The sequence below is a fragment of the Dama dama genome, chromosome 1 (genome assembly GCF_033118175.1).
Source record: "Dama dama isolate Ldn47 chromosome 1, ASM3311817v1, whole genome shotgun sequence".
Taxonomy (NCBI): Eukaryota; Metazoa; Chordata; class Mammalia; order Artiodactyla; family Cervidae; genus Dama; species Dama dama.
Window position 1 is genome coordinate 6,750,852 of NC_083681.1, and position 27,151 is coordinate 6,778,002.

The window sequence follows — 27,151 nt, forward strand, 5'->3', positions numbered from 1 at the left end:
TTCTTATAAAATCTCTGTGTGTATGTGTGTGTGTGTGTGTGTGTGTGTGTGTTTGGTCATGTCTAACTCTTTGTGGCCCCATGGACTGTAGCTCACCAGGTTCCTCTGCCCTTAGAATTTTCCAGGCAGGAATACTGGAGTAGGTTGCCATTTCCTACTCCAGGGGATCTTCCTGACCCAGGGATTGAGCCCACATCTCTTGCGTCTCCTGTATTGGCAGGCAGATTCTTTACCACTAGAGCCACTGTATAGAACCTACAATAGAAGCCTTTCCTTTTGGACTCTGTTCCATTTTCTTCCCCCAGACATACAATTACCCATGCTAGCTGCAATGATGTGAAAAATTACCACACAGTTTTTAACTGAGGAATGGGTTCTGATGGTCCAGTCATTCCCAGAAGATGGCTATATAATATAGAGCACACTGTCTGTCTGAGAATTGGTCTTCTAATACCAATTAAAATAAAGAGATTATCCTTCATATCCTTTTAGCATTTTAGATAATCCTAAGAGTTCTTTCCACTTCCAAAATTTTAAGATGGTTCCTCTTCTGATTTTCCTATGCCGTTGACACAATCCATTACTTATTTAGTTAATTTCACAATGCTATATGTGTCAGCCATTTTTATGCTGATAATTTCCCAGTTTTATACCTCAAGTTCAGGATTCTCTCATGAGGTTGATTCTCATATAACAAATGGCTTCCTGAACATGTCTGGATGTTATATCAGTGCTACAAATACTTTATGTCCAACATGACTGATTCATTAACTTTCCCCATCAGCTCGCTCCTTTTTCTGTATACGCTCTTCATATTGTGAGCAATATGTGAGCATATAGAGAGCATATATGAGCATATTGTGAGCATATAGAGAGCAATCATAGGTTGCTCTCTCTTTGATTGTCTTCCACTATACCATTCTAGCAAATAGCCATCTGTTTACTTGTCTACTTATCTGAGTCTACAAGACTCAGGTCAAGTTACCTTCTTATGCAAAATTTTTCTAAGCCCACTTCCTAGGCAAGAAGAATTTCTTACCGCCTATGGTATCTTGAGTTATCAGAGCACCTGCCTGAGTTTGTTCACCTGTTTATTTATTTGTCTACATTTTGAACTCCTTGAGAGGAATTATAGATTCTTATTTACTTGTGACTCTATGCTCAGCTTAGAATATATCACATTAGATGATTAACAAATATATCATGAATGAGTAAAAATGAAAATTCTCTGATCTGAGAATTACTCATATCCCATTTTTTAATCTGAAATATATTCTCACACTAATAGCATCTCCAAGACAGGGAGAAGCCATTGGCTTTCTTGCTTATTTTGACTTGTTTACCAGTTTATGAAGACTCATATAAATGTTTACCTTCATTTGTTTGCACCCATCCTTCCATGATATATCAGTGTTCTTTCCATGTACATTCTGTCTTGCAGAGTGCAGAGACTTTTGTTTTTCCTCTCTTCCTTGAGATTGAGATTAGAATAATGATGCCCAGCCAGTTTTTAATAGATGTTCATTCCTGAACCCCACATTTTCCTCAGTTCCCTCTGGAAAACAACCAAAGTTTCTTCTGTGTAGACATTTATATATAAACCAATTTTATCATCAGCAGTTAGCAAATTTCAGCTCTTCAAAATGTTAATGGAATTTAGACATGATTCTTAGCTCTCATTCAGTAAGCATACTTGGGTGAATAAGCTGTCAAATTTGAGTGGCTGACTTTTTCTCAGTGTCGTCTTAAAATACCTCCTACTCCCTGATCAGGCTAGAAGGAATTAACCAAAGTGATTTACTTTAGCAGTGTCAAGAAATCATGTGTGACTTGGGAAAATGATAGAGTCAGCTCTCCTTCCCATTATGTTTTTGAAACTTACAGGTACTGGAATAATTAACAGGCAAATCAGAAAGAACTTTGCCTTATAAGAGAAGCTTCTTTCTCTGAGGTCACAGTTCCTCTAAGACTTTGAGTCTGCTCTTCACTTTCTTTCCTTGAGTGGGTGGTGTGTTGTCACTCCCACAGCCATTTCCTTCCTCCTGCCAGTCTTCCTGACATTTCTTGATAGAGTCAGGAATAGCATTTTGTCATTTAATTTATCTTTAAAAGGTCACAGATTATCATAGACTAGCTTGACAGAAATGAACATAATACAGAACATAGTTCAAACCAAGTAAACACTAACACTGATAATAATTATTATTAATCTTTATTAGGTTCTAGTTATAATTACATAATTAATGCAGTCAATCCTCAAAATGGCCCTGTAATTTAAGCATCCTACATCAGCCTTTTACAGGGCCTCCCAGGAGGCTCAGTGGTAAAGAATCCATCTGCCCATGCAGGAGACCTGGGTTTGATCCCTGGGTTGGGAAGATCCCCTGCAGAAGGAAATGGCAACCCACTCTAGTATTCCTGCCTGGAGAAGCCCCATGGACAGAGGAGCCTGGCGGATTACAGTCCGCAGGATCACAAAGAGTCAGACATGACTGAGCGTAGCACGGCATTTCACAATGTAAAAGCACATTCCTTTTGCAGAGAGGAAGAGAAGGATTAGAGAGGAGAGGCCACGTGGCCAGTGGATGACTGAGTTAAAATTTGAACTCCTGTCCTCACATTTTTTTTCATTTCACAAGTGTTTATAAGAATATGTGAATGCAATTGTCCATGTCTTGAATGACAAGGGCTCTTGAGGAGAGGTGCTTAAGGCAGATGGTGATCTGCTCAGCAGGCGTGTAGCCTGTATTCCCCTTGTCACATAGTTGGAAGCAAATTCAGATGGCTGAGATGAAACTGTGCATGTAATGAGTTGAACAGGAGTTTGCCTGACTCGCATGAATGTTTCTTTGCCTTCTAGGAAGATTTCCAACCTGCAGCAGCCTCAGAGACCAACTGGGAGTCAGTCACAAGCTCTATCTCAGTAAGTAATTTATTTTTCTGTTGCCTGCAAAAACAACTGATGGAGTAGTAGCTAAGGTCAATCCTGGGATGACTTTAGCTGCATGAAGGATCTATGACTTGATCCAAAGCCAGATCTCAAGCATGATGTGTTCTTCCACTTCTTTTAGGTTACAGTGGGTTATGTCAGATGCCCTTTTGCCTTCTCTTTCAGAAAGGTTTCCAGGAAATGTCAGTACCCATTGTAGGAACACAGGAGACAATGACTTAAATATTTATGAGTTTCAAAGCAGACATTCCAACTAAAGGACTATCCAACCATATAAAATATATGAAACAGGTCCAAGGCCCAAGCTCAAGTGGGGAATTTTGAAATAGTTTTTTGAATATTCCAGGGGAAGCTGTTAACCTTTCCATTTTCAATGGTCTTTTCATATGTGAAAAAGCCCCAGTGTTAATCGCAAGATAAAACTTAAGTGCAAGCCAGACTTGTGTTCTGTGTGTCTTAGAAATAAAACATAACTCACCCTGAAACTTAAAATGGTTTGTGCTCCATTTGTTTTCCTCCAAATTTAGTCATTTCTCAGTATTCTGTCTACTTATCTACTTTGTACAGAAAGAGCAGATTTTGTTTTCACCAATCCTGTGGGTAGCACTTGTGTAGCAATAAACTAAAATATGATAAATGCAGTTGTTCATTATTAAGATTAAGAGCATGGAGAAAAGTTGGCTATGATTCTAAAGTATGTTAGTGTGGCTGAGTCAACGTTGATTTTTTTTTTCCCCTGAAGTGATAGTCTATCTTTTGTTCTTGGGGGGGATTTTTTAAAAATATCCTGAGATGCCAGGATTTCCTCATCTATGGATTCTGTGACTCTTTAATTCACCAAGTGTGGCTGCTGGACTAGAATATGATCTGATGGAGATCAGCGAGGTCTCTAATGGTGATTTTACAAAATCTTTGTTCATCTCTGACACTTGGGAATGCATGCTCTGAAATTAACTGGGTATAGGCAATTATTGTCAGGTAGGAGAAAATTAAAATAATGCTGAGGTACTGGGGAGCTAAGAGGCTAGGCAGGAGGTGTGGGCAGTTAGAGGCTGACTGACAATTTAAGGTACATGCCAGTGACAGCTTTTTCCACCAGGACTGAATGTTCTGTTCTATCAGGAGATCCTCTGGCTTCCCAAGTATCTTGTGCATGGTAGCTCAGGGTTGTCTCATCATTCCTTGCCCCAAGGGCAGAAATTAATAAGCTTGAAGTCCCCTTCTAACTCAGGATAGCCCAGGTCCTCTTAAAGAGAAGGATCGTCCCGTCCATTTGGTGCATTTGTGCAAGCTCAGCCTTATGTCTGAATCCACTGGAAACTCTTCCAGATTGAGTTCTAAGTCCAGGTTCTGCTGAGTCCCCTTGGAAGATGAGGGAGACCTCACTTCTTTCCTCAGCATTCTGATTTTCAAGAACCTTCTGAAGCAGGAGCAAGAGCCCTTGGATTTCTATGTAAACCATTCTTTGCTTCTGTTGAGACTGGTTTACAGTTTTCAGAGCATTTTTTTTTTTACAAATTTTTATCATTTTAAAGTAATTCACTTAGCTTTTAGTTTGATTTTTATGAACGTATAACAAAATCTGAATGAGATCAAATTTATAGTGCCACTGAAAGAAGCACAATCAACTAGTATTTCCCTCAAAAGTAGTTTTGAAATAATTGCCTCAGAAACAAAAATGTTCTCCTTTGCTGAGTAGGTGACCTAGTCAGTCATAAGTATTTTCTTTACCATCGCTAGTGTGTTAGTCACTCAGTCATGTCTGACTCTTTGTGACTCCATGGACTGTAGCCCACCAGGCTCCTCTGTCCATGGAATTCTCCAGGCAACAGTATCGGAGTGGGTAGCCATTCTCTTCTCCAGGGAATCTTCCCCACCCAGGGATCAAACTCAGGTCTCCTGCATTGCAGATTCTTTACCATCTGAACCACCAGAGAATCCCCAACCATCATTAGTATTTCAAGTCAAAACTTGGAAAGAGCAGCAAAATTCATACACAAAGTCACTTTTACATTGTACCTATAGTTTGTATTTGCTCTTCAAACTAATATTAGAAGGGCTTAGATTCCCCCCTCATCTTCAAGGACTAAGAGCACCTCCACAGCTTTCTCTTGGAGAGACGTCTGAATGCACACTATACCTTAAGTACTATTAAGGCTAAGCCCAGGAAGCTCCTTGCCAGGAGTTCCCCAGAATCATTTAGGTAGCTTTGCTTGCGGTTGAATGGCTTGATTGATGTACCTGCTGTTGTCTCAAAAAAAGAGGGAAAAATATAATCTCAAAGCTTTCTTATGGTATCATGCACCTAACTTTGGCCAGTTAATTTTGATTTTGTGGGTCTCAGACCACATTATTGTGATACAAAGCTAATTGTAAATCGTGTGGTCAGTAAGAGCTAACTAGACTGTAGATCCAGACAAGACAAAGTTGAGTGGGAACTTGGACTTGTGTTGCTGAATCATAAATTTAGCTGCCTTAAGGATAGTGTACCAAGAGGGTTGTGAAAGACAGAAGTAATGTGCCTTAATCAGGGTTCAGCTTCTATGAGCCATGCACACACAAACACAAACATAAATACACTCCTAGATTAAAGAGCTGGACTGGTACCCTTCACCAATCTGTCTCATGTCTCACACTTTACACTCCAAACCCCATCTGTCACTTAGTCCCTTTCCATACAGGGTGTATTTGAATTACAATAAATTATACCTATAGTAGGTATTTATGCTCTTATAAAAACTCTTAACAATATTGCATAGGAATATTGCATAGGACAATATTGCATAGCAACCTGGCATGTTAGGTCCATGAATCAAGGTAAGTTGGAAGTAGTCAAACAGGTGATGGCGAGAGTGAACATCAACATTTAGGAAGCAGTGAACTGGACTGGAATGAACTGGAATGGAATGGACTGGAATGGATGAATTTAACTCAGATGACCATTATATCTACTACTGTGGGCAAGAATCCCTTAGAAGAAATGGAGTAGCCCTCATAGTCAACAAGAGTCTGAAATGTACTACTTGGATGCAATCTCAAAAATGACAGAATGACCTCTGTTGGTTTCCAAGGTAAACCATTCAATATCTCAGTAATCCAAGTCTATGCCCCGACCAGTAATGCTGAAAAAACTGACATTGAATGGTTCTATGAAGACCTACAAGACCTTCTAGAACTAACACCCAAAAATAGATGTCCTTTTCATTATAGGGGACTGGGATGCAAATGTAGGTAGTCAAGAGATACCTGAAGTAACAGACAAATTTGGCCTTGGAGCACAGAATGAAGCAGGGCAAAGGCTAATACAGTTTTGCCAAGAGAACTAACTGGTAATATCAAACACTCTTTCCAACAACACAAGAGAAGACTCTACACATGGACATTACCAGATGGTCAATATTGAAATCAGATTGATTATATTCTTCGCAGCCAAAGATGGAGAAGCTCTATAGAGTCAGCAAAAACATGACCAAGAGCTGACTGTGGCTCAGATCATGAACTCCTTATTGCCAAATTCAGACTTAAATTGAAGAAAGTAGGGAAAACCACTAGGCCATTCAGGTATGGCCTAAATCAAATCCCTTATGATTATAAAGTGGAAGTGACAAACAGATTCAAGGAACTAGACCTGATAGATAGACTGTCTAAAGAACTATGGGCAGAGGTTTGTGACATTGTACAGGAGGCAGGGATCAAGACCATCCCCAAGAAAAAGAAATGCAAGAAGGCAACATGGTTGCCTGAGGAGGCCTTACAAATAGCTGAGAAAGGAAGAGAAGCTAAAGGCAAAGGAGAAAAGGAAAGATATACCCACTTGAATGCAGAGCTCCAAAGAATAGCAAGGAGAGATAAGAAAGCCTTCCTCAGTGAACAATGCAAAGAAATAGAGGAAAACAATAGAATGGGAAAGACTAGAGATCTCTTCAAGAAAATTAGAGATCCCAAGGGAATATTTCATTTAATCATGGGCACAATAAAGGACCAGAAATAGTGTGAACCTAACAGAATCAGAAGATATTAAGAAGAGGTGGCAAGATTACACAGAAGTTTACAAAGAAGATCTTCATGACCCAGATAATCTTGATGGTATGACTGCTCACCTAGAACCAGACATCCTGGAATGTGAAGTCAAGTGGGCCTTAGAAAGCATCACTACGAACAGAGCTAGTGGAGATGTGGAATTTAAGTTTAGCTATTTCAAATCCTGAGAGATGATGCTGTGAAAGTGCTGCACTCAATATGCCAGAAAATTTGGAAAACTCACCAGTGGCCACAGGACTGGGAAATGTCAGTTTTCATTCCAATCCCAAAGAAAGGCAATGCCAAAGAATGCTCAAACTACCACACAATTGCACTCATCTCACATGCTAGCAAAGTAATGCTCAAAATTCTCCAAGCCAGGCTTCAGCAATACATAAACCGAGAACTTACATATGTTCAAGATGGATTTAGAAAAGGCAGAGGAACCAGAGATCAAATTGCCAACATCCACTGGATCATCAAAAAAGCAAGAGAGTTTCAAAACGACATCTACTTCTGCTTTATTGACTCTGCTAAAGCCTTTGACTGTGTGGATCACAATAAACTGTGGAAAATTCTTAAAGAGATGGGAATACCAGACCACCTTATCTGCCTCCTGAGAAATCTGTGTGCAGGTCAGGAAGCAACAGTTAGAACTGGACATGGAACAACAGCCTGGTTTCAAATTGGGAAAGGCGTATGTCAAGGCTGTATATTGTCACCCTGCTTATTTAACTTAGATGTAGAATACATCATGAGAAATGCTGTGCTGGATGAAGCACAAGCTGGAATCAAGATTGCTGGGAGAAATATCAATAACCTCAGATATGCAGATGACACCACCCTTATGGCAGAAAACGAAGAAGAACTAAAGAGCCTCTTGATGAAAGTGAAGAGGACAGTGAAAAAGTTCACTTAAAGCTCATCATTCAGAAAACTAAGATCATGGCATCCTGTCCCATTCATGGCAAATAGATGGGGAAACAATGGAAACAGTGACAGATTTTATTTTGGGGGGCTCCAAAATCACTGCACACGGTGACTGCAGCCTTGAAATTAAAAGACACTTGCTCCTTGGAAGAAACGCTATGACAAACCTAGACAGCATATTAAAAAGCAGAGACATTACTTTGTCAACAAATGTCCATCTAGTCAAAGCTATCATTTTTCCAGTAGTCATGTATGGATGTGAGAGTTAGGCTATAAAGAAAGATCAGTGCTGAAGAATTGATTTTTTTGAACTGTGATGTTGGAGAAGACTCTTTAGAGTCTCTTGGACTGCAAGGAGATCCAGCCAATCCATCCTAAAATAGTCCTGAATAGTCATTGGAAGGACTGATGCTGAAGCTGAAATTCCAATAGTTTGGCCACCTGAGGCGAAGAACTGACTGATTGGAAAAGACCCTGATTCTGGGAAAGATTGAAGATGGGGATGACAGAGGATGAAATGGTTGGATGGCATCACCAACTCAATGGACATGAGTTTGAGTAAGATCCCAGAGTTGGTGATGGACAGGGAAGCCTAGCGTGCTCCAGTCCATGGGGTTGCAAAGAGTCGGACATGACTGAGCGAATGAACTAAACTGAAAACTTCTTAATTTTGCTAAAAGCAGACAGTTCCCCCAAGAGTAAGTGTCTTTTGCTCTTGATTTGTTAAAAAGTAAAAGCATTCACCTGAAAGTCTGAAAATAATTGTGGGCTTTGCTATCTGGGACTCTATAATGCATATGCATATTATTTCTCATTAGGAATGCAGCTAAGTTTCAGAAATGTAAGTTTTCATTAATTTTTATTTTCCTATAGAGATATGAGGCACTTGCCCATGGAGGATATTATTTGTTTAGCAATTTCTTTAAAGACATTTAGAAAACATTGGAGACTATGTGTTTTCCATTTCCTTGTTAATGGGTCATGAATTTTTACAGAGATGTTTGACTCATGGCTCATTTACCTCTAGTTTGTACAAGGGTTAGTGAAGTAAGTGCTTAGAAATTTATATGGGAATATATTCCATGGCAAAATACATAATCCCTTCCAGACTTTCTATGATGTTATCCCACTTAAAGAGTATTCCTGAGAATGTTTTAATGGCAACAGGGATCCCTAGGAACTATAGCAGTTAAAATGCACACACACACACACACACACACACACACACACACACACACACACACAATGCATACACACACACATACACACCCAAGTGAATCTTCCAGTCTTAAGTCAAGGGAGCCAGTTTCATGGCTTACTATTCTTGTTGACAATAAGTTGCTTAAAATACCAAATTTTATCAAGATGTTTCCAGAGTAAATTTAAACACTGCTCAGAGAACATCTATTGTGCTATGTGAGCTATAAAGAGGGGGCATTGAGGCTAAGCATGGGAGATGAAATGGATTACTCACGGTTTGCATGGAAGATAAAAGGAGTTCATAATTTACCTATTACCATTATTTGTTGATATGGATATGATGATTTGGGACTTTGAACCAAGACATTTAATGACTTATTTTGATATTTCCATTTATCTGGTATCATTTTTAATAATTATAGTTCAGATGAGCTGGGTATTTTATGATCTTCCTGTTTTTGATTTGCAATCAAGCAAATGACTATGATTTACCAAGTAATTATTTAGGAATATGGCAAGACTATGGCATAGGGGCTTAGCATGATATTTAGATACGTGACGTCTTATAATCAGAAGTCTGTGTTCTTCCATAAGTTTGTGTGACTTGTATTTCATAGCAATGCACTTTTTCTGAGTACACTGAGCTGTCTGTCACTCTTAGGGGGTATCCTATCACTCTCCATCAGTAACGGACCCCACTCTCACTGCGGATGCTCTGGACAAAACGATTGCGGAATTTGATACTGTGGAAGAGCTGCTCAAGCACTTCAATCCAGAATCATGGCAAGAAGATCTTGAGAATCTGTATTTGGATACCCCTCATCATCGAGGCAGATCATATCATGACAGGAAGTCAAAAGGTAAGAAAGAGATATGGTTATTCATAAGCAGATACAAGTGCTAATAGTAACAAGTAAGAATTTGCAATGCAATATATTTAATACACTTAAATCAGATGAGTACTGTTAGCCCATTCTTATTTATCTTTTCACAGCACTTTCAAATGATATTCTGTGTTTTGCCCAAACTGTGTTGTTTGTATGGGACTAAGAAAGACTTGAGTCAGTCAAAGTTTGGAGCTAGAAAAGACCTTATAAAATCATCTGGATCAACTTTGTGCTTCTTGGCAAACAAGGCATTTTTAGTCCCACCATAAATAGTAGAGGTGACCAAAGTCAGGGGAGCTGGATAACTCTCCAATGGCTGCATGGCAATGGAGAAGAAAGGAGAATCCTGGTCTCTTGCCTCCAATGGCAGTGCGTGTATTACAGTCCACTGTGCCTCTCTGATGGATGTGAGTGTTGAATTAGCCCAGGACTCAGTCCGTGTTCGCAGGAGAGGCTCCTGGTAAAGCAGTGGTCAGATCTCTGGAAGATTCCAACTCTACTCATTCAGTGTCCATTCCAAAAAATTTTATAAGGTCCTACCATAGGCTTGGCATCCTTGGTAGTTCATAGGCTGTAAAGGTCCCAAGAAAGAAACAAAGATCTTGGATATTTTGCACACGTGTGAGGGCATACATGCAGTTGAAAGGTTCAGAAAAACACACTGAAGGGAGGAGAAAAGAATATTCAGGCAGAGTTAAAACATCAAGAGTTAAAACCATAATACTTAAACTCTTCAAAAATAGGATGCTGCATCTGGGTAATATGATTTTAGGATGTGAGTATTTATTTGAATGTTTAACTCAAATTAATAGAGAAATAATTTGTAATTACCCTTATTGAATAAAATTATAATTTCTAGTCTGTTATGTTCTTGCTTCATTTGATAAGATTTGTTATTATTAACATTTTCTTTGGAAGTCTTATAAGGCTGACTTGCATCACAGATGTAAAGATACTTAATACAGTATAGCCTGTTTCTTATACTTTGTAATAAGAGAGGTCCTTTTAAAGAGAAGGGATTGGCTGCCCACTCCAGTATTCCTGGGCTTCCCTGGTGGCTCAGGTGGTAAAGAATCCACCTACAGTGCAGGAGACCTGGGTTCGATTCCTGGGTTGGGAAGATCCCCTGCAGAAGGGAAAGGCTACCCACTCCAGTATTCTGGCCTGGAGAATTCCATGTACAGAGGAGCCTAGCAGGCCACAGTCCATGGGGTTGCAAAGAGTGGGACATGACTGAGCGACTTTCACCTTCAGGAATTGTGAACCTGGGCCCTTTTACAGATAATGTTTGTGTTGGTAAGGGCAATCTGTTAGAACATGTAGGCTGAAACGACTAATTAGTTAACTCCTGCCTAAATCTGCTACTTATGGCTTAGGTCATAATCTTATATACTTAAATTGCACAGCTAAGTGGGGACAACAGAGTCACTGGTGGCCCTGATGTTATGGAGATAATGCCGCATGCCTGTGTGAGTGCTAAGTCACTTTAGTCGTGTCCAACTCTGCGACGCTATGGACTGTAGCCCACCAGGCTCCTCTGTCCATGGGATTCTCCAGGCAATAATACTGCAGTGAGTTGCCATTTCCTTCTCCAGGGGATCTTCCCTACCCAGGGATGGAACCCGGGTCTCTTGCATCTCCTTCATTGGCAGGCAGGTTCTTTACCACTAGCGCCACCTAGGATGTTGCATGCAGAACAGTGTAACTCTCAAATCAAATTTCCTCAGCGCTTACTTTGTATCCAACTCAAAAAAGAAAATGCTTTTTTATAAGGCATTGCTGTCTTTGGATCTCTACCAGGTCAACTTGAAAGAAAATAAAATATTCACAATGTGTTGGGAACCCCAGAAAAAGAATAAATAAATAAAATGGCATTGGACAAAGAAATGATAAAACTTGACTATGTCTTCAAGTATCTTAACCATGACAGCTATTTGAGGGTCAGCCCTACTTGACACCTACTTTTTTGAAATACTAAAATTTAAAAATCACGTAAATTCATTACTTATTTTTCCCCAGACATTATGTTGAGTTAGAGGCAAGGCATCTTGTTTCAAATCCTAACCCTGCCACTTACAAGCTTTGTGGTTATTTTCAGCTCGTCATTGGTTCTTCCGGAGCCTCAGTTTCCTCATTGGTGATGTGGGTATGATAATACCTGCTTTCAGGGATTGTTAGCGGTGCCATCCAGAGCACCTGACACACAGTACTTGCCAAGAGACGTTAGCCAGCTGTGGTCACTGCGATTCTGAAGTGACCGCCTCACTTCCTTTATGGAGCCCTTATTGCCCCTTTTTGTCTCTCTGTGAAGCCCACCACTCCAGACTTCTCAAGCATGGAGTACTTGAGATGCTACAGCATCTATTTATCCTACTACTGCATTGCTATTGTATCTCTGTATTTTCTCTAACGGGGCTTCCCTGGTGACTCAGATGGTTTAAAAAAAAAAAAAAATCTGCCTACAATGCAGGAGACCGGGTTTGATCCCTCGGTTGGGAAGGTCCCCTGGAGAAGGGAATGGCAACCCACTCCAGTATTCTTGCCTGGAGAATCCCCATGAACAGAGGAGCCTGGCAGGCTACAGTCCATGGGGTTGCAAAGAGTTAGATATGACTGAGCAATGTGAGATCCTAGGGCCTAAGTGTATTAACTGTGGCTGAATGTTAAGTCACCTGGGGAGCTTTAACAAAATACAGGTGCCTGGTGCTGTCAGAGTCACACGGACTCAGAAACTCTGAGGGCGAACCTGGGGCACTGATATTATTTTATGGCTCCTAGGAGATTGAGAAGATCCCCTGGAGAAGGGAAAGGCTACCCACTCCAGTATTCTGGCCTAGAGAATTCCATGGACTATAGTCCATGGGGTCGCAAAGAGTCGGACCCAACTGAGCGACTTTCACTTTCAGGAGATTGAGACCGATCCTCAGAGGCACTCAGGGTTGAGGGATTGTTCATCCTCTATCTTCAGTAAATTGGTACGATCTCTGACACATGGGAAAAGACCCTGATGATGGGAAAGATTGAGAGCAGGAGAAGAAGGGGGTGACAGAGGATGAGATGGTTGGATGGCATCACTGATGTGTAATGGACATGAGTCTGAGCAAGCTCTCATTCTCGTCAGGGAAGCCTGATGTGCTGCAGTCCATGGGCTTGCAGAGTCAGACATGGCTTAATGACTGAACATCTGTAACAACGGACACCTTTTAGCTGCTCAATTAATGTTTGTGAAATTGGAGATATTAATAATTTGGTATATTTCTAAAGTTTATATAAACCCACCCCATAGAGTTAGGCTTGAGCCTTTATTAAGAATGCCTTTGGTTACTGAAATAACCTTGCTAGAGTATTCAAGGCTACATTCTGCTGATTTCTGATAGAGTAAACATCTATCTCCCCTGTTGGCTTGGATTCCATCTCTCAATCTCTTATTTAAAATGGCCCTGAGGCAGATCTGTACCCTTTCATTGAACACTGGCAAGTCACCGTTGTCTCTACACTTGTATAACTGTGCTGGTTTAATTGTTTATCATTCCCCTGATGCTGAACCCCTGATCACAGAAGCAGAGGGAGTCACGTTTAATATTTCAGCTGTTCTTGTCAGCTTTTGCAACTTAAAAATATAAATCCATGGTTTTTATCCTGATGTATAAGAAATGGGATAGTGAATAAAAGAGTGAAAACCGAAAAATAGTTATAGATGATGGAGGTCCATTAGGTGTCAAATAAAATATGCACTTCATAGGATTTCTAAAACGTTTTCTACTACTAGTATTTGTTGCTGTTGTTTAGTCACTGAGTCATGTCTGACTCTTTGCGGCCCCCTGAACTTTAGCCTGTCTGGCTCCTCTGTCCATGGGATTTCCCAGGCAAGAATGCTGGAGTGGGTTGCCATTCCCTTCTCCACGGGCTCTTCCTGACTCTGCTGTATTGGCAGACTGATTCTTTACCACTGAGCCACCTGGGAAGCCCCTATAATAATCTTTTAATGATGATGTGTAGAAACAAACTTGTCATTTGTGAATATCTATTGAGCATCCTTTTTTCTGATTTGCCCAGACTGATCAAAAGTGGAATTTTTCATGATGTCAAATTTTTCATGATATCAAAGAACAAGATTCTAAAATTGAATGTGAATACATAGATCACAAAATTTTTTAAACACTAAAATAAAATACAAATACACTAGGTGAAGTACTTAAATAGTATAAAAGAGTTAATATATTTAAATTAAATTTTATGCTTTGCTTCTACTGTTATTTGAAGGGAGATGAGGTGACAGTGATGTTTTATTTCTCCTTAAGAAGAGACTTGAAAATGGTAAGTATGAGGATATTAAAAGTTTAGAGAGAAGAGGGAGGGAAAGGAGACATAACACTGCCAAGTACTGAAGCCAGAATTTCAGCTAGAATTTCACTTTTTTTCAAATTCACAAGTAATAGATAAGCAAAAACTTGTCTGTAAAAGCTTCTGGACTGAGGATATTAGGACAAGTTAGTATATTCAACTTTCAGTTTCCTAGGGGGTAATGGAGAAAAGGGTAACATGGATAATTGAAATCTATAGATAACTGCATTTCCAAAACCCAATTTTTGCCAATAATTTCAACCTTAAAGCTGCTCAAAATTTTAAAATAAGTAATTTGAAATTCAAGTCGCATTTATGTCTTCTGATGAACATGCTGATAACAGCAAATTTGCACATAATTAGGTAAAAAATTATATGGATGTTCTACAAACCATGTAATTACTCTCTGAATCCTTGCATGACCACTTTGTGCCTATGCCTGTGTTCAGTCACGAAGCCATGTTCAACTTCTTGTGACCCCGTGGACTGTAGCCCGCCAGGCTCCTCTGTCCATGGAATTCTCCAGGCAAGAGTACCGGAGTGGGTTGCCATTTTCTTCTCCAGGGGACCTGATCCCAACTCACGGATCATATCTTCCCATATCTCCTGCATTGGCAGGTGGATTCTTTACCACTGAGGGAAGTCAAGGAAGCATGACCACTGAAGTTAACAGAAATTATACTATGATTCCTTGAAAAAAAAAGTCCTTTGAATTTATGGGCAGTGTGTATTTACTCAAGTATATAGCACAAAATCTGACATCTCAACATGGAAAAACTGTCGGTCTTAAACTCTACTAGACTGGGCATTGAGAAGTGACTTATGGGAATTAACAATGTGAGATCCTTTTTTTTTTTTTTTTTACTTATTCCAAGAGAACATGACTTTCCTAAATTATGGTGTGTTTGTGTGGCTGAGCTGGTAAAGAATCCGCCTGCAGTGTGGGAGACCTGGGTTCAATCCCTGGGTTGGGAAGATCCCCTAGAGAAGGAAAAGGCTACCCACTCCAGTATTTTGGCCTGAAGAATTTAATGAACTGTGTAGTCCATGAGGTCGCAAAGAGTCGGACATGACTGAGGAAATTTCACTTTCACTTTTGCCATAGAAAACCCAATAGTAATAAGGAAACCTGTTTTCATAGTTTGTGTTGTGATTGAAATATGGATATAATTGTTGAGGCATTCCAACTTAGTAGTTCTGAACAACAATAATGCTTGACAAAAATACATTTTCCCCAAAGATTTGCCATTTATTGATACATAAGCTGAATTTGATGTGCACTCCTCTTTAAAAATCAGTAAGTTAATATTGAGTGCATCAAGCATACTAATATTAAATTGATTCCAGAAGATGATTTTCACAGATTCTAAATGGTTAGATGTTGTAACTCTGGGACAGTTAGCAACCCATTCCCCAGGATCTTATATCAATTCTGTCATTTCTTACATGATGTTATTTTTCTATAATATCTAAAACTCGCTTTAATATTAAAACAACTTATTGGCAAATAACTGGCATAAGAAGCTGAGGATTAAATTAAATAAATACGTTTCATATAAAATGTTAGAACTGGCTCTGAATTCTTTTAGATGCAAATACCTTTCATTTTTAAATTAGTCACTTAGTGTTGTTTTTTGTCATGCCCTTGCATACTAACTAGAAAGAGGTAACTTGCTCTTTCAAAAATGATTTAGAATGTAGGAAATAATTTCAGTGTATTAAGATATGAACGTTATTTTAGAAATGAGCTAGTCAATGTAAATCAAATGCTTACAACTTTCTATTTGCCTATTTGATATCTGAGTAAGAATTTGCAGAAAGTCCTTGACTCTATGGATGAATTGGGTAAGGCAGTCTTGAGATATCATTCTTCTGCAACTATCCATAGGTAAATTAAACAGGAATACAAGAGACATTAAGTCAAATGGATTTTTCTAATTTCTTATGTCCAGTAAGGGCTAACTTCTTTTAGTTTCCATTACAATGTGGTATGTACCAAGTAAAAGCTTTTTTGTGTTTTATCAATATTAAAATTGTTTACCATAAATTTGATAGAAATAGAGCAAAAAGAAAGACTGTGGTAGTGGGAAGAGCACAGACTTTGGAGTCAAGTAAATTTACAATAAAATCCTAAATCAGTTCCTGATAGTGGCCTTGGAGAAGTTATATGCAGACCTCGGCATTTAGGAAAATAGCTAATTACAACCCCTTTGCAAAGTTGTATTGAGCTTAATAATAGCAGAGCATCCAGCTCCTAGTAGGCCGTCAATAAATGCTGGCTACTATTATTATTTGAATACAAAACTCTGCATAGAACCAAGGCATTTCTGTGGACCCTGTTCTCTTCCCTGTATGGCTTTAAAAGTCTGGAGAGCCTCCTATGAGACTATCCAAAAATTGTCATATTTAAGTATCTGTATAATCAGTACAATCATAAAAATTTTACAAAATAAATTCCAATTACTCAACTTTTCTATGACACTATTTACTGAGAAATTTCTGGCACCATTTTGCTTTTAAGACATTTCCTTTTTTTTTTCCATTTATTTTTATTATTTGGAGGCTAATTACTTTACCATATTGTAGTGGTTTTTGCCATACATTGACATGAATCAGCCATGGATTTTCATGTGTTCCCCATCCTGATCCCCCCTCCCGCCTCCCTCTCCATCCCATCCCTCTGGGTCTTCCCAGTGCACCAGCCCTGAGCACCCGTCTCATGCATCCAACCTGGGCTGGCGATCTGTTTCACCCTTGATAGTATACTTGTTTCAATGCTGTTCTCTCAGAACATCCCACCCTCGCCTTCTCCCACAGAGTCTAAATACACTATGGAATATTACTCAGCCATTAAAAAGAATTCATTTGAATCAGTTCTAATGAGATGGATGAAACTGGAGCCCATTATACAGAGTGAAGTAAGTCAGAAAGATAAAGACCAATACAGTATACTAACACATATATATGCAATTTAAAAAGATGGTAACGATAACTCTATATGCAAAACAGAAAAAGAAGTTCCCTTTTTAAAGCTTAGTTTTTAGGCCTTAGCCACTCTTTATAACCCATATGATTTGTAAGTATCTAGGTGCCCTACTCACTCAGTTTGCCTGCAAGCATTAATAAAAACCACATTGTCTTATATAATGCTGCATGCATCTACGAGGGCACACACATAAAAGTTTGAAGAAAATCTCAGCACAGGATCAAGGACTTTTTTTGCTCGTTTATTCTCTTAGTGCCAGCGCAACCTCTGCTTTTCTCTGATAATGGTTGTCTATCTTTGTGGATATCCTAAGCCCACTTTCATTAGCAAACATTCCTCACATCTAGGCATATGACTCAGGTGCAAATTGATTGGAAAACCCATTTCACAGTAGAAAACCAGAGGTGACTTTTAGTATCTTGGTGGACAAACGTGCCTTTTCCACGACGGTCACTCTCGTTACTGTGAGTGGGTTTGCCTTGTGGTTCCTATGCCAGTTTTTACCTGTGTGGCATTGAGGAACCCCTGCAGTATCCTTGGGCTCAGTGCTCTGATGGGCTTAAGGAGACAGCACACCCTTCCTAGAACTCACACTCATGCAGAAACTGCTGGTGCTGGGAGATCTGGCTCGCTAAGTGTCTTTATTTGCAAAGGACTGTGCTTCAGTGCTGCGTCTCATTGAATTAAACTAAACACACATCATTGCTTTCTGACACTGTGATCAAAGTGGGGATGATCTCCCTTTCCTTAGCAATCACCAATTGCAGAATCTTGACTACTTCTGGTTTTAGGTGATTCTTTTCTTAACCTTATTTCATTGATCTCTTTTACTCATTTCAACATTAATGTGAGGCATACCTACTGGGAGCTGAGGGTTTGGAACTCACTTCAGACACTTTTAACTTGTTCAAGCTTAATGTTCTTGGCAGGAGAGTACTGTTATTCCAATTTTATCTAATAAAAGAAACAAATGCAGAAATGTTTATGAACCTGAGCGTGTTGACTGCAAGGTCAATGCTGCGAGGGACCCAGTGGTGCTTAAAACTCAGAGACTCATGGTCTAGTAAATGAGAGAAAGACATACATTTAAAGGTCTCCTTGATTCTTATTCATCTCCTAACCTTGTTCTTATTTTTCATTTTATAGATATATTTTATACACCCCCCACTAGAGTTCAGAGAATTGCCTTATGACAGTGTCAGCTGCTTTCATGCCTAATCCAATACCTTGTAGATATCCATGTATTCACCCATTCATTTTCCAGCATATATTTGTCAAATGTCTACTATGTCCAGTGACTCAGCTCCTCTGCATCTCAGCTCAGCAAGTCACTCAGCTCCTCTGCATCTCAGTTTCCACATCCATCAGATGAAAAAAGTAGTCTCTAAGATGAAGGTTTGTTATGAGAATTCCATGAGACTTGAGTTTGTGAAAGCATCTCACATAGTACCCCAGCACATAGTAGCTGCTCAATAAATTTCCATTCATTCACCACTTAACAGTTTTTTGAACCCTGACAATTAGGAATTGTTTGACTGGGAATCTTTTACTATGATTTAGGTTAATTTATACAAATACAAGTGGTTAACGTTTCCATTCTTGAGAAATGAAACCAGCAAATGGAGTCATGAGATTCATGATTTTGAGTTTAAAATACCCTGGTATTCCCTCATTAAAAGTTATAAAATAATTGTTCTTTCTAGACTCATTTGCACTTGAAAACTGGGTTGAAATGTAGAAACAGTTGTCACAATTAAGTGCTAATTTATAGAAACTGGAATCTGAAAATCACAGTGAGGTTGTAATGCTCATAAAGATGAATAGACTGCCTCCTAGGAAATTTATGAACCTTAAATAAGGCTGAGAGCCCCTCGTTTCTTGGTATAAAGATACTACAAGTATTCATATACTCCCCTTACCTCCCCCACTACCTAAAACACCATAAATCTGGTCTTGTAATATCAAAGTCAAGTTTATAACACTTTATGTAGCAGGCTGTGGGACTATCACCCATTTGGCAAAAGACATATTCCTGAGCACCTTGAGATGTATATCAGAGAGCCAGCCTCCTGGACACCATCCTTCACCCCATGTAAAAGATGTGGAAGAGCTATGTGGAAAAGCTTCTAGAGCCCGTGGGTCTTGGTGCCAATCTTCATGCATCACAGTTCATCTGTCATTGAGCTGGTTCTAGAATCCTAGCTGTTCAATTCTAACCCAACAACAATTAGTAGTTTGATTCCTTTAGTCATTATGGAGTACCCATGCCTTACAAAGAAAACTTGGATTGATTAGTAGGTCTATAAATGGCCTAAGCATTTTCTAATTTTGGCTTTAAGTTGATTGGTATCCCACAAAAGATGTTTAAAGAAAATCAGAAATGTTTGCCTAGGGAAGCCATAGTGATTCCTGTTGTTTTTTATTGGATTTAATTAATTATTTCAAATGTCCTGAAATGGCACATATTCTAAGACTACCAAAAAATGTATTTTTTCAGCACCATGCAGCTTCTAATTTTTGAAACTCAATGGTTTTAGGAGCGGTGTACTTAATTGACCTACATATACTTCTTCCACTAGTGGCAAAGCACTATGAGAGGGGGGATTAAAAGATGATTAACTCTGATTCCAAGAACCTTATGGTTTAGTGAATGAGAAATACCTAAATAAAGAAAAGGATATCTATTCATCTACCACTGGACATCTAGATTGCTTCCATGTCCTAGCTATTGTAAACAGTGCTGCGGTGAACATATAAGGAAGTTGTGGTACATATACACAATAGAATATTACTCAGCTATAAAAAGGAACACATTTGAGTCAGTTCTAATGAGGCGGATGAAACTGGAGCCTGTTATACAGAGTGAAGTAAGTCAGAAAGGAAAACACAAATACTGTATATTAACACATATATATGAAATTTAGAAAGACAGTAAAAATGATCCTATATGCAAGGTAGTAAAAGAGACACAGATGTAAAAACAGACTTTTGGACTCTGTGGGAGAAGGCGAGGGTGGGAAGATTTGAGAGAATAGCACCGAAACATGTGTTACCATATGTAAAATAGATGACCAGTGCAAGTTTGATGCATGAAGCAGGGCACTCAAACCAGTCCTCTGAAAGGGATGGGATGGGGAAGAAGATGGAAGGGGGGTCAGGATGGGGGACACATGTGCACCTGTGGCTGATTCATGTCGATGTGTGGCAAAACCCATCACAATATTGTAAAGTAATTAGTCTCCAATTAAAATAAATTAATTTAAAAAAGAAAAGGATAAAGCAAGTTCTACAAAGTAAGTGCTACAATAGGAGGCAGAGAATGTCAGGTGAGTATTTAGTGAAGGGGTTAGAGGAGATGTCGGATGAATGTGTCTCTTGACTTAGAAGATTAAAGTGACAGAGTGGCCTGAGACACCCGAGAAGGTAAACTAGATTGACAGAAGCTTAATGCTAGCAAAGCATGGCCCTCCTTCAGACACTTGCTCTTCTGGCGCCGGGACCATGTGCTAAATCTGCAGGAAGAGAGGCTGCCTGCTAGGAGAACCCTTAGAGGATTTTAGCACTGTAAAGGCTGTAACTGGATTATAGTAAAATGATTATTTGGAGACGATCATGGCAACCCATTAGAATATTCTTGCCTGGAGAATCCCATGGACAGAGGTGCCTGGCAGGCTACAGTCAATAAGGTTGCAAAGAGTTGGTCACAACTGAAGTGACTTAGCATGTAGGCATACAAAATGATTACTGGCTAACTCCAAGAATATGTAGAAGTTTAATCGGAGAATAGCAAGAATATTCAAGACTGGTGACACACACGACAGGATAAAGATTGATGAGGGAACAGCATAATGAACTTGGTACCCAGAAGAGACTAACTCAAGGAAGTTCAGTCGCTCGGTCGTGTCCGACTCTTTGTGACCCCAAGGGCTGCAGCACGCCAGGCCTCCCTGTCCATCACCAACTCCCTGAGCTTGCTCAAACTCATGACCATCGAGTCGGTGATGCCATCCAGCCATCTCATCCTCTGTCATACCCTTCTCCTCCTGCCCTCAATCTCTCCCAGCATCAGGGTCTTTTCCAGTGAGTCACCTGTTCACATCAGGTGGCATTTTTCAATACCAAAGGAAAACACTAGGTTCAGTGCAGTTGCCTGCTTCTTTAGCAAGATTATGGTCCGTGTACTTTCTGGGTAGAATCTGATAGATGAATATTTGTGCACAGGAGTACATGCTTGGATATATGTAACTGACAACATCTTAAAAGTGACAGGTCAGTGCCTGACAACGCACCTAGGAAGCCAGGTCATTTGACAGGAAGTAGGCCTCTAGTCGGAAAGCTCCGACAGGGCTCATAGAATCTGCTCGCTGCACCCTTCTTCAAATCTTCAGACTGGAGCTTCAAAGTACAAGAGTGATGAAAAGGCTAGATTCATATCGGCTCTTCTCCTGACTGGATGTGTGGCTGTGGACAAGTTTTTTCCCTTCCCTCTCAGAGGCTCAATTGTCTTGAGTGTAAATATAAGGCTAACAATAGTATGTAATTCATAGCATTGATGGGGATTTCACGCAATCATATTCATGAAGAACTGCTATATTACCTGATACTTGGGATGGCCAATATCAAAAAGACCAGGCTGACTCTCCTTCCTCCCAAATCTGAGCCTTCATAGACTAGAAACTTAGGAGGGTGTGCATTCAACAACGTCCTGTTGCTTTACATATCCCCGCCCCAGTGCTCAGACCGCAGAGCTCACCCCACGGCTCAGGAGCCTCTGTGACTAGGCTGCACTTTGAGGCCAGCCCTGAGGAAAATGGTGCTTCCCACGGCTGGGTGCAATGGCCCACATTAGATTCCTGTGTCCAGAGGAAGTCTTTGACAACACTGTCAGCCTTTCCAACAGATTGTCAGTGCAGAACACAAAAATGGAAATGACGCCAAAGATCCATGAGAAGGCAGGACTCATATTCAAAAGGACAGTGAAAGAGGGATGATGACATTATGTACAGCTGAGTGAAATAAGGGTAATTAGATGAAATTAATGGGCCTTTGAATTAAATTTGGTACATCCTCGCTTTCGGTAATATTCCACTCTGGAGAATGAATCAGGAATGGGAAGGGTGGCTCTTCTCCCCGGATTTGTACCACGTGGCCTGCACCCCACCCCCCACAGAAGCTCACACCAGAGCCCCCCTCAGACCAGAGCTACAGAAGCCTTAATTACCACCCAGTCCCCTGTCTGGCTCCCTGGTCTGCTGCACTGCCTAATCAGTCTTCTTTGACTTGAAATTCAATATCCCCTGCAGAAAGTCTGCAATGGCGCTTTAAAGTTATTTGCATCCACTCTGAGGAATGTTTTTAGTTCTAGTTCTAAATTGAGTGTCTTCATGGTTTCAATCCCCCCGATAAGCAGGGCAGCTGGATTCTACAGAAACCACACAGGGCCACAGTTCTTAGTCACGTCAGGGAATTGGTGCATAAATAACTGACAGCATCGTAAATCTCTTCATGGCCGGTAGGAAACGGAAGTAACCAGTGTGAGTCAGTAAAACAGTTATACAATGTGAAGAGTTTTGTTCCAAGACAAGTAAGGCATGCATGCCTACCCTGATTTGTGGAGGGCTCTCTAGGCGATCAGCTGAGTTCCCACTGGAAATCATGCTATATAATTTGGCTTGGACATATTCCGGACATAAGGGTGTAGCCATTAACCACCCCAGTCCTCATACACCGCCATACAGGAGAGCTTAATATCATGCCAGGGAGATCAATCTTCTCTTTCAACCCCAGGTTGCCTGCCAGCCCCCCATTCTTCCTGATGTGGCAGAGACCGGGCAGCAAGAGGGAGAATGACTTCAAGCCCAGTTCTCCTACTTAGTATTCACTTTGAGTAGGTAACACACATCTCAAAAGGGTGGGGAGCCTCAATAAGTAGGCCTGTGAGTCAGGTGCCCAGCAGAGGACTGGCTGGACCCACCTACACCCAGTCTGTCACTTCCTTCCCATCCCTCTTGGCCTTCCACACTTCACCACGTGCTCAGTGGCTCAGTCATATCCAACTCTTTGCAACCCTGTGGATTGTAGCCCGCCAGGCTCCTCTATCCATGGGATTCTCCAGGCAAGAATACTGGAGTGGGTTTCCCGTGCCTCCTCCAGCTTATCTTCCCAACCCAGGGGTTGAACCTGAGTCCCCTGATGTCTCCTTGCTTTGTCAGACAGATTCTTTACCACTGAGCCACCTGGGAAACCTCACACGTTACAACCTCTTCCTGCAAATAGTACCTCTCGCTCCTAGATGGAGGACAAAATCTACCCCCAGCATCACAATCCGCAGCTTTGGCCGTCTGTGTTAGCCCTGTCTGTGGCCCAGTAATGCACAGCCAGCATCAGAATTTATCTCAAGGTGACACTTGTAATGGATGATTGCAGCACTTCTTAATCCATTTATGTAATCCTCTCTGCTTTGCTTGCAGTTATTTTCAGGGTTTTAGCAGCAATGAAATGGTTCCTTTCCCAAGACAGAGTTCATTTAATTTCAAACTCGATTGATTATAGCTAAACTTATGATATGTCTTTGCAAAGGAAGAAAGAAACAGCCATCAATTATGCATGGTAATTATTTAGCATTTCTGCAGCTCCCACAGTGTCCTGGGCTCAGCATGTGAGAGTTGGGGTAAAATCCCTGCCCTTGAGAATCAAAGGCACACAGGGCAGAGCATGAGTCCACTTGCTGTTGAATTCCTTATTCAAGGGGGTCATCGGCCACATGGCCAGCATTTTAGCTGACTTCATGGGGTTAAGTGGAATCTTCATCCATTTGTGCCTTCTTTCATTTCTGTCTTATTCAGATGCATTCTACTGACAGCATCCTTAGCCTTTGACCTCTACCCCAAAAGAGCACTCCTTACTACTCCTCACGCAGTTTTGGTTTAGGACTAAGACATTTAATGGGGTTAAAATCAGAGTAAGTCTGATGACAATTGCCTGACGTTTGTGGGATTCCTCCTGCAGTAGCCTCACTGGTGACAAAGGAAGTGCATTCAGAAATGGTATGGAACCCGGAAATGGACAAAGGACTTTCCCCTAACTGCATTCTTGTGAGGAGATATTCATGTACGTGCTCACCCGCCAGAGGATTTGAATCCCAAATAGATGGATGATTAGATGGATTTTGAGACCACAAGTTAAAATATAATTTATACAGTACAATAATACAAATGTAACTCAAGTAAAATATTAATGACTAAAATCTGAAAATTTAGTGTAATACTCTTAATTCAAAGAAGTCCTGATAGCCAACCCCCCAGATAATTATTTACATAGAATAATGACCAAAAGAAATAGAAGAGGCAGATCTGAAAACAAAAATTTTTTTAAATTATTGACCATTTGACTTTAAAGGGAAAACCTGGAGAAACTGAATCAAGATGAATGATAAAAACCAGATTGAATACCAGGCACTCTGCTTTCAATACTTCAAATATTGCTGAAATAAGTAAAGTTACACAATTTGCATTTTGTAGATGCAAGAAACAGAAGTATAGAGGAGTCAGGTAACTTACCAACTGAAAGGAGATATAGCCATGAGTTAATGCTGCTGTGGATTAACGGCAGAGCCCAAGCACTTAACCACTACCCTATACTGCCATCTAGGATGCAATGCACAAATATGCATCATATCCCCAACCTCCAAATTCCTCATCCTTTGACATTTTGCTTAACCTTGGAGTTACAATGAAGCTAAAACTTTTTATTCATCACATTTACTTGTAGAATTTCACTGTCGGATCAATAAATTAAAATAATTCTCCCTAATGTGTCCCTGATATAATTCAAACTATATTAAGTAATGGCTTAGAGTCAGGAGTAGTTTAAAGTCAAGAAGGTATATATATATACATTTGCACATACACACACACACACACACACATATGTTTTTTAAGGTAAAGACAATTATTTTAAATTGCTGAATGTTTTCTTTTCTTTCATTGGAACTCTTTTTTTTTTTTTTTTTTTGTTTGCATTAGAAAGGTGCAAGAAAAATTGAGCCAAGATTTAGCTAAGTTTTTGAAGGTCATTTTGTTTTCTCTTTGCTGTTGTTGATTTTTTTTTTTTTTTGAAGGTGAAGAGAGGACCAAAAGAGAAATTAGATTTTCCACCTATGGTATTGGAGAAGGAAATGGCAACCCACTCCAGTATTCTTGCCTGGAAAATCCCATGGACAGAGGAACCTGGTGGGCTACAGTCAACAAGGTCGCAGAGTCGGACATGACTGAGCATGCGACACTCACCTTTGGTATTTGGGGTAGTAGTTGAGATCCCGTGAATAGGGTCAATCCCTGGGTTACGGCTGTCCTCACAGAATCTCCCCACCTTGCTCCCAAAATGCATGCTGAGTGTTTATGCCACAGTCATGCACTTGATTACCTAGCGCCTGTGTTTCTTACAGTTGACCTGGACAGGCTCAATGACGATGTCAAGCGTTACAGTTGCACTCCCAGGAATTACTCCGTCAACTTGAGAGAAGAGCTGAAGCTTACCAATGTGGTCTTCTTTCCACGCTGCCTCCTTGTGCAGCGTTGTGGAGGAAACTGTGGCTGTGGAACTGTCAACTGGAAGTCCTGTGCATGCAATTCAGGGAAAACTGTGAAAAAGTATCACGAGGTATGCCGTTTCCAGAATTTTCTTGTTGCAGTGCTGCGCTGGGCCCTTTAGCAGCTACAACCGTCCTGTAATCTCTAGGGTGCTGGGACACTGGGCCATCGCATTGGTTATTCAGGTTGTTCACTGCACAGGGACCCCTCCCAGTGAGATGACTGCGGAATTGTACTTGAGCTGAACTTGCAAAGGCAGGTCTCTGGGGAGGGTGTGGGTCCATCCTGAAGTAGGGATTCCTTTTTCTAACCCTTATTCATAATATATATGTGGCCTGACAATGGTCTTGTTAGTATACACAACCGAATGCATGATGCAATAATTTGAGAGCTTACTTACAGAAATATAATGGGATTCATTTCACAGCATATGACTACAAATCCAGGTTACTTTAAGAGAATACTAAGAGCTAATCTTAAATTCAATCAACTCATTGAAAAATGAATCAGGGTAAAAATAGCAAAGTATAAATTGTCAGAAAAGATACTTTGTCAGAGACTTTTTCAATCTCTAATTATGGAAATATTTTTCTTCCAGAAGTACTAATTTTTCCTAAATATAACTGCGTGCTCTGGGGAATCAGCTCTGAAATTATGCAAAAGTAAACAAAAGTAAACATAAAGATGTAAGAGGAATGAAAATTTAAGGAGAGCAGCAACTTTTAATGATAATAACAGGAAATACACATAAGTCTTTACAGTGTACCAGACATCATTATAAGCGATCATTAGCTCACTTGGCAGTTTCTCCACATGTTGTCAGGAGATGCTATTTGTATTCCCTTGTTATAGATGAATAAACTGAAGCCTGAGAGGAACAGTGGATTGACCAGTGTGACTTGGTCAGCAACTCAGAGAAATGGAACCTAAACTGATCCACTGTTTCTAAAGTCTATATATATACTTACCAACGGTAACACTGAGCACTCTCATTTTAAATGTATAGCACGTTATTGAAGATTAAAGGAACAGTGGACTTAAGCGGAGTTAGAGCTACTCTTGACACTGACAGCAACTCTATCACTTCCTGATTATGCAAGTCACTAAAGTTTAGAGAGCCAGTTTTCATGTATGTGAAATAGGATTTAAGAAATTATATGATAACCCCATACAGGGTGGCTCTGGGGAATCAAAGCAGTGCATATGAAGTGCATTTTGTAAGAGGTAAAATACCATATTGAAC

At 40.1% G+C, this 27,151-nt stretch overlaps 1 protein-coding gene across 4 annotated transcripts in view; it reads left to right on the forward strand.

The window, feature by feature from the left end:
- PDGFD (platelet derived growth factor D) overlaps nt 1-27,151 on the forward strand; it is a 267,492-nt gene that overhangs the window by 228,063 nt on the left and 12,278 nt on the right. For all 4 annotated transcript variants that reach the window (XM_061143144.1, XM_061143135.1, XM_061143164.1 and 1 more), the window contains 3 exons: nt 2,861-2,923; nt 9,762-9,960; nt 25,764-25,978. In XM_061143144.1, coding sequence (XP_060999127.1) covers nt 2,861-2,923; nt 9,762-9,960; nt 25,764-25,978 — 477 coding nt within the window. The remainder of the gene's footprint in view (nt 1-2,860; nt 2,924-9,761; nt 9,961-25,763; nt 25,979-27,151) is intronic.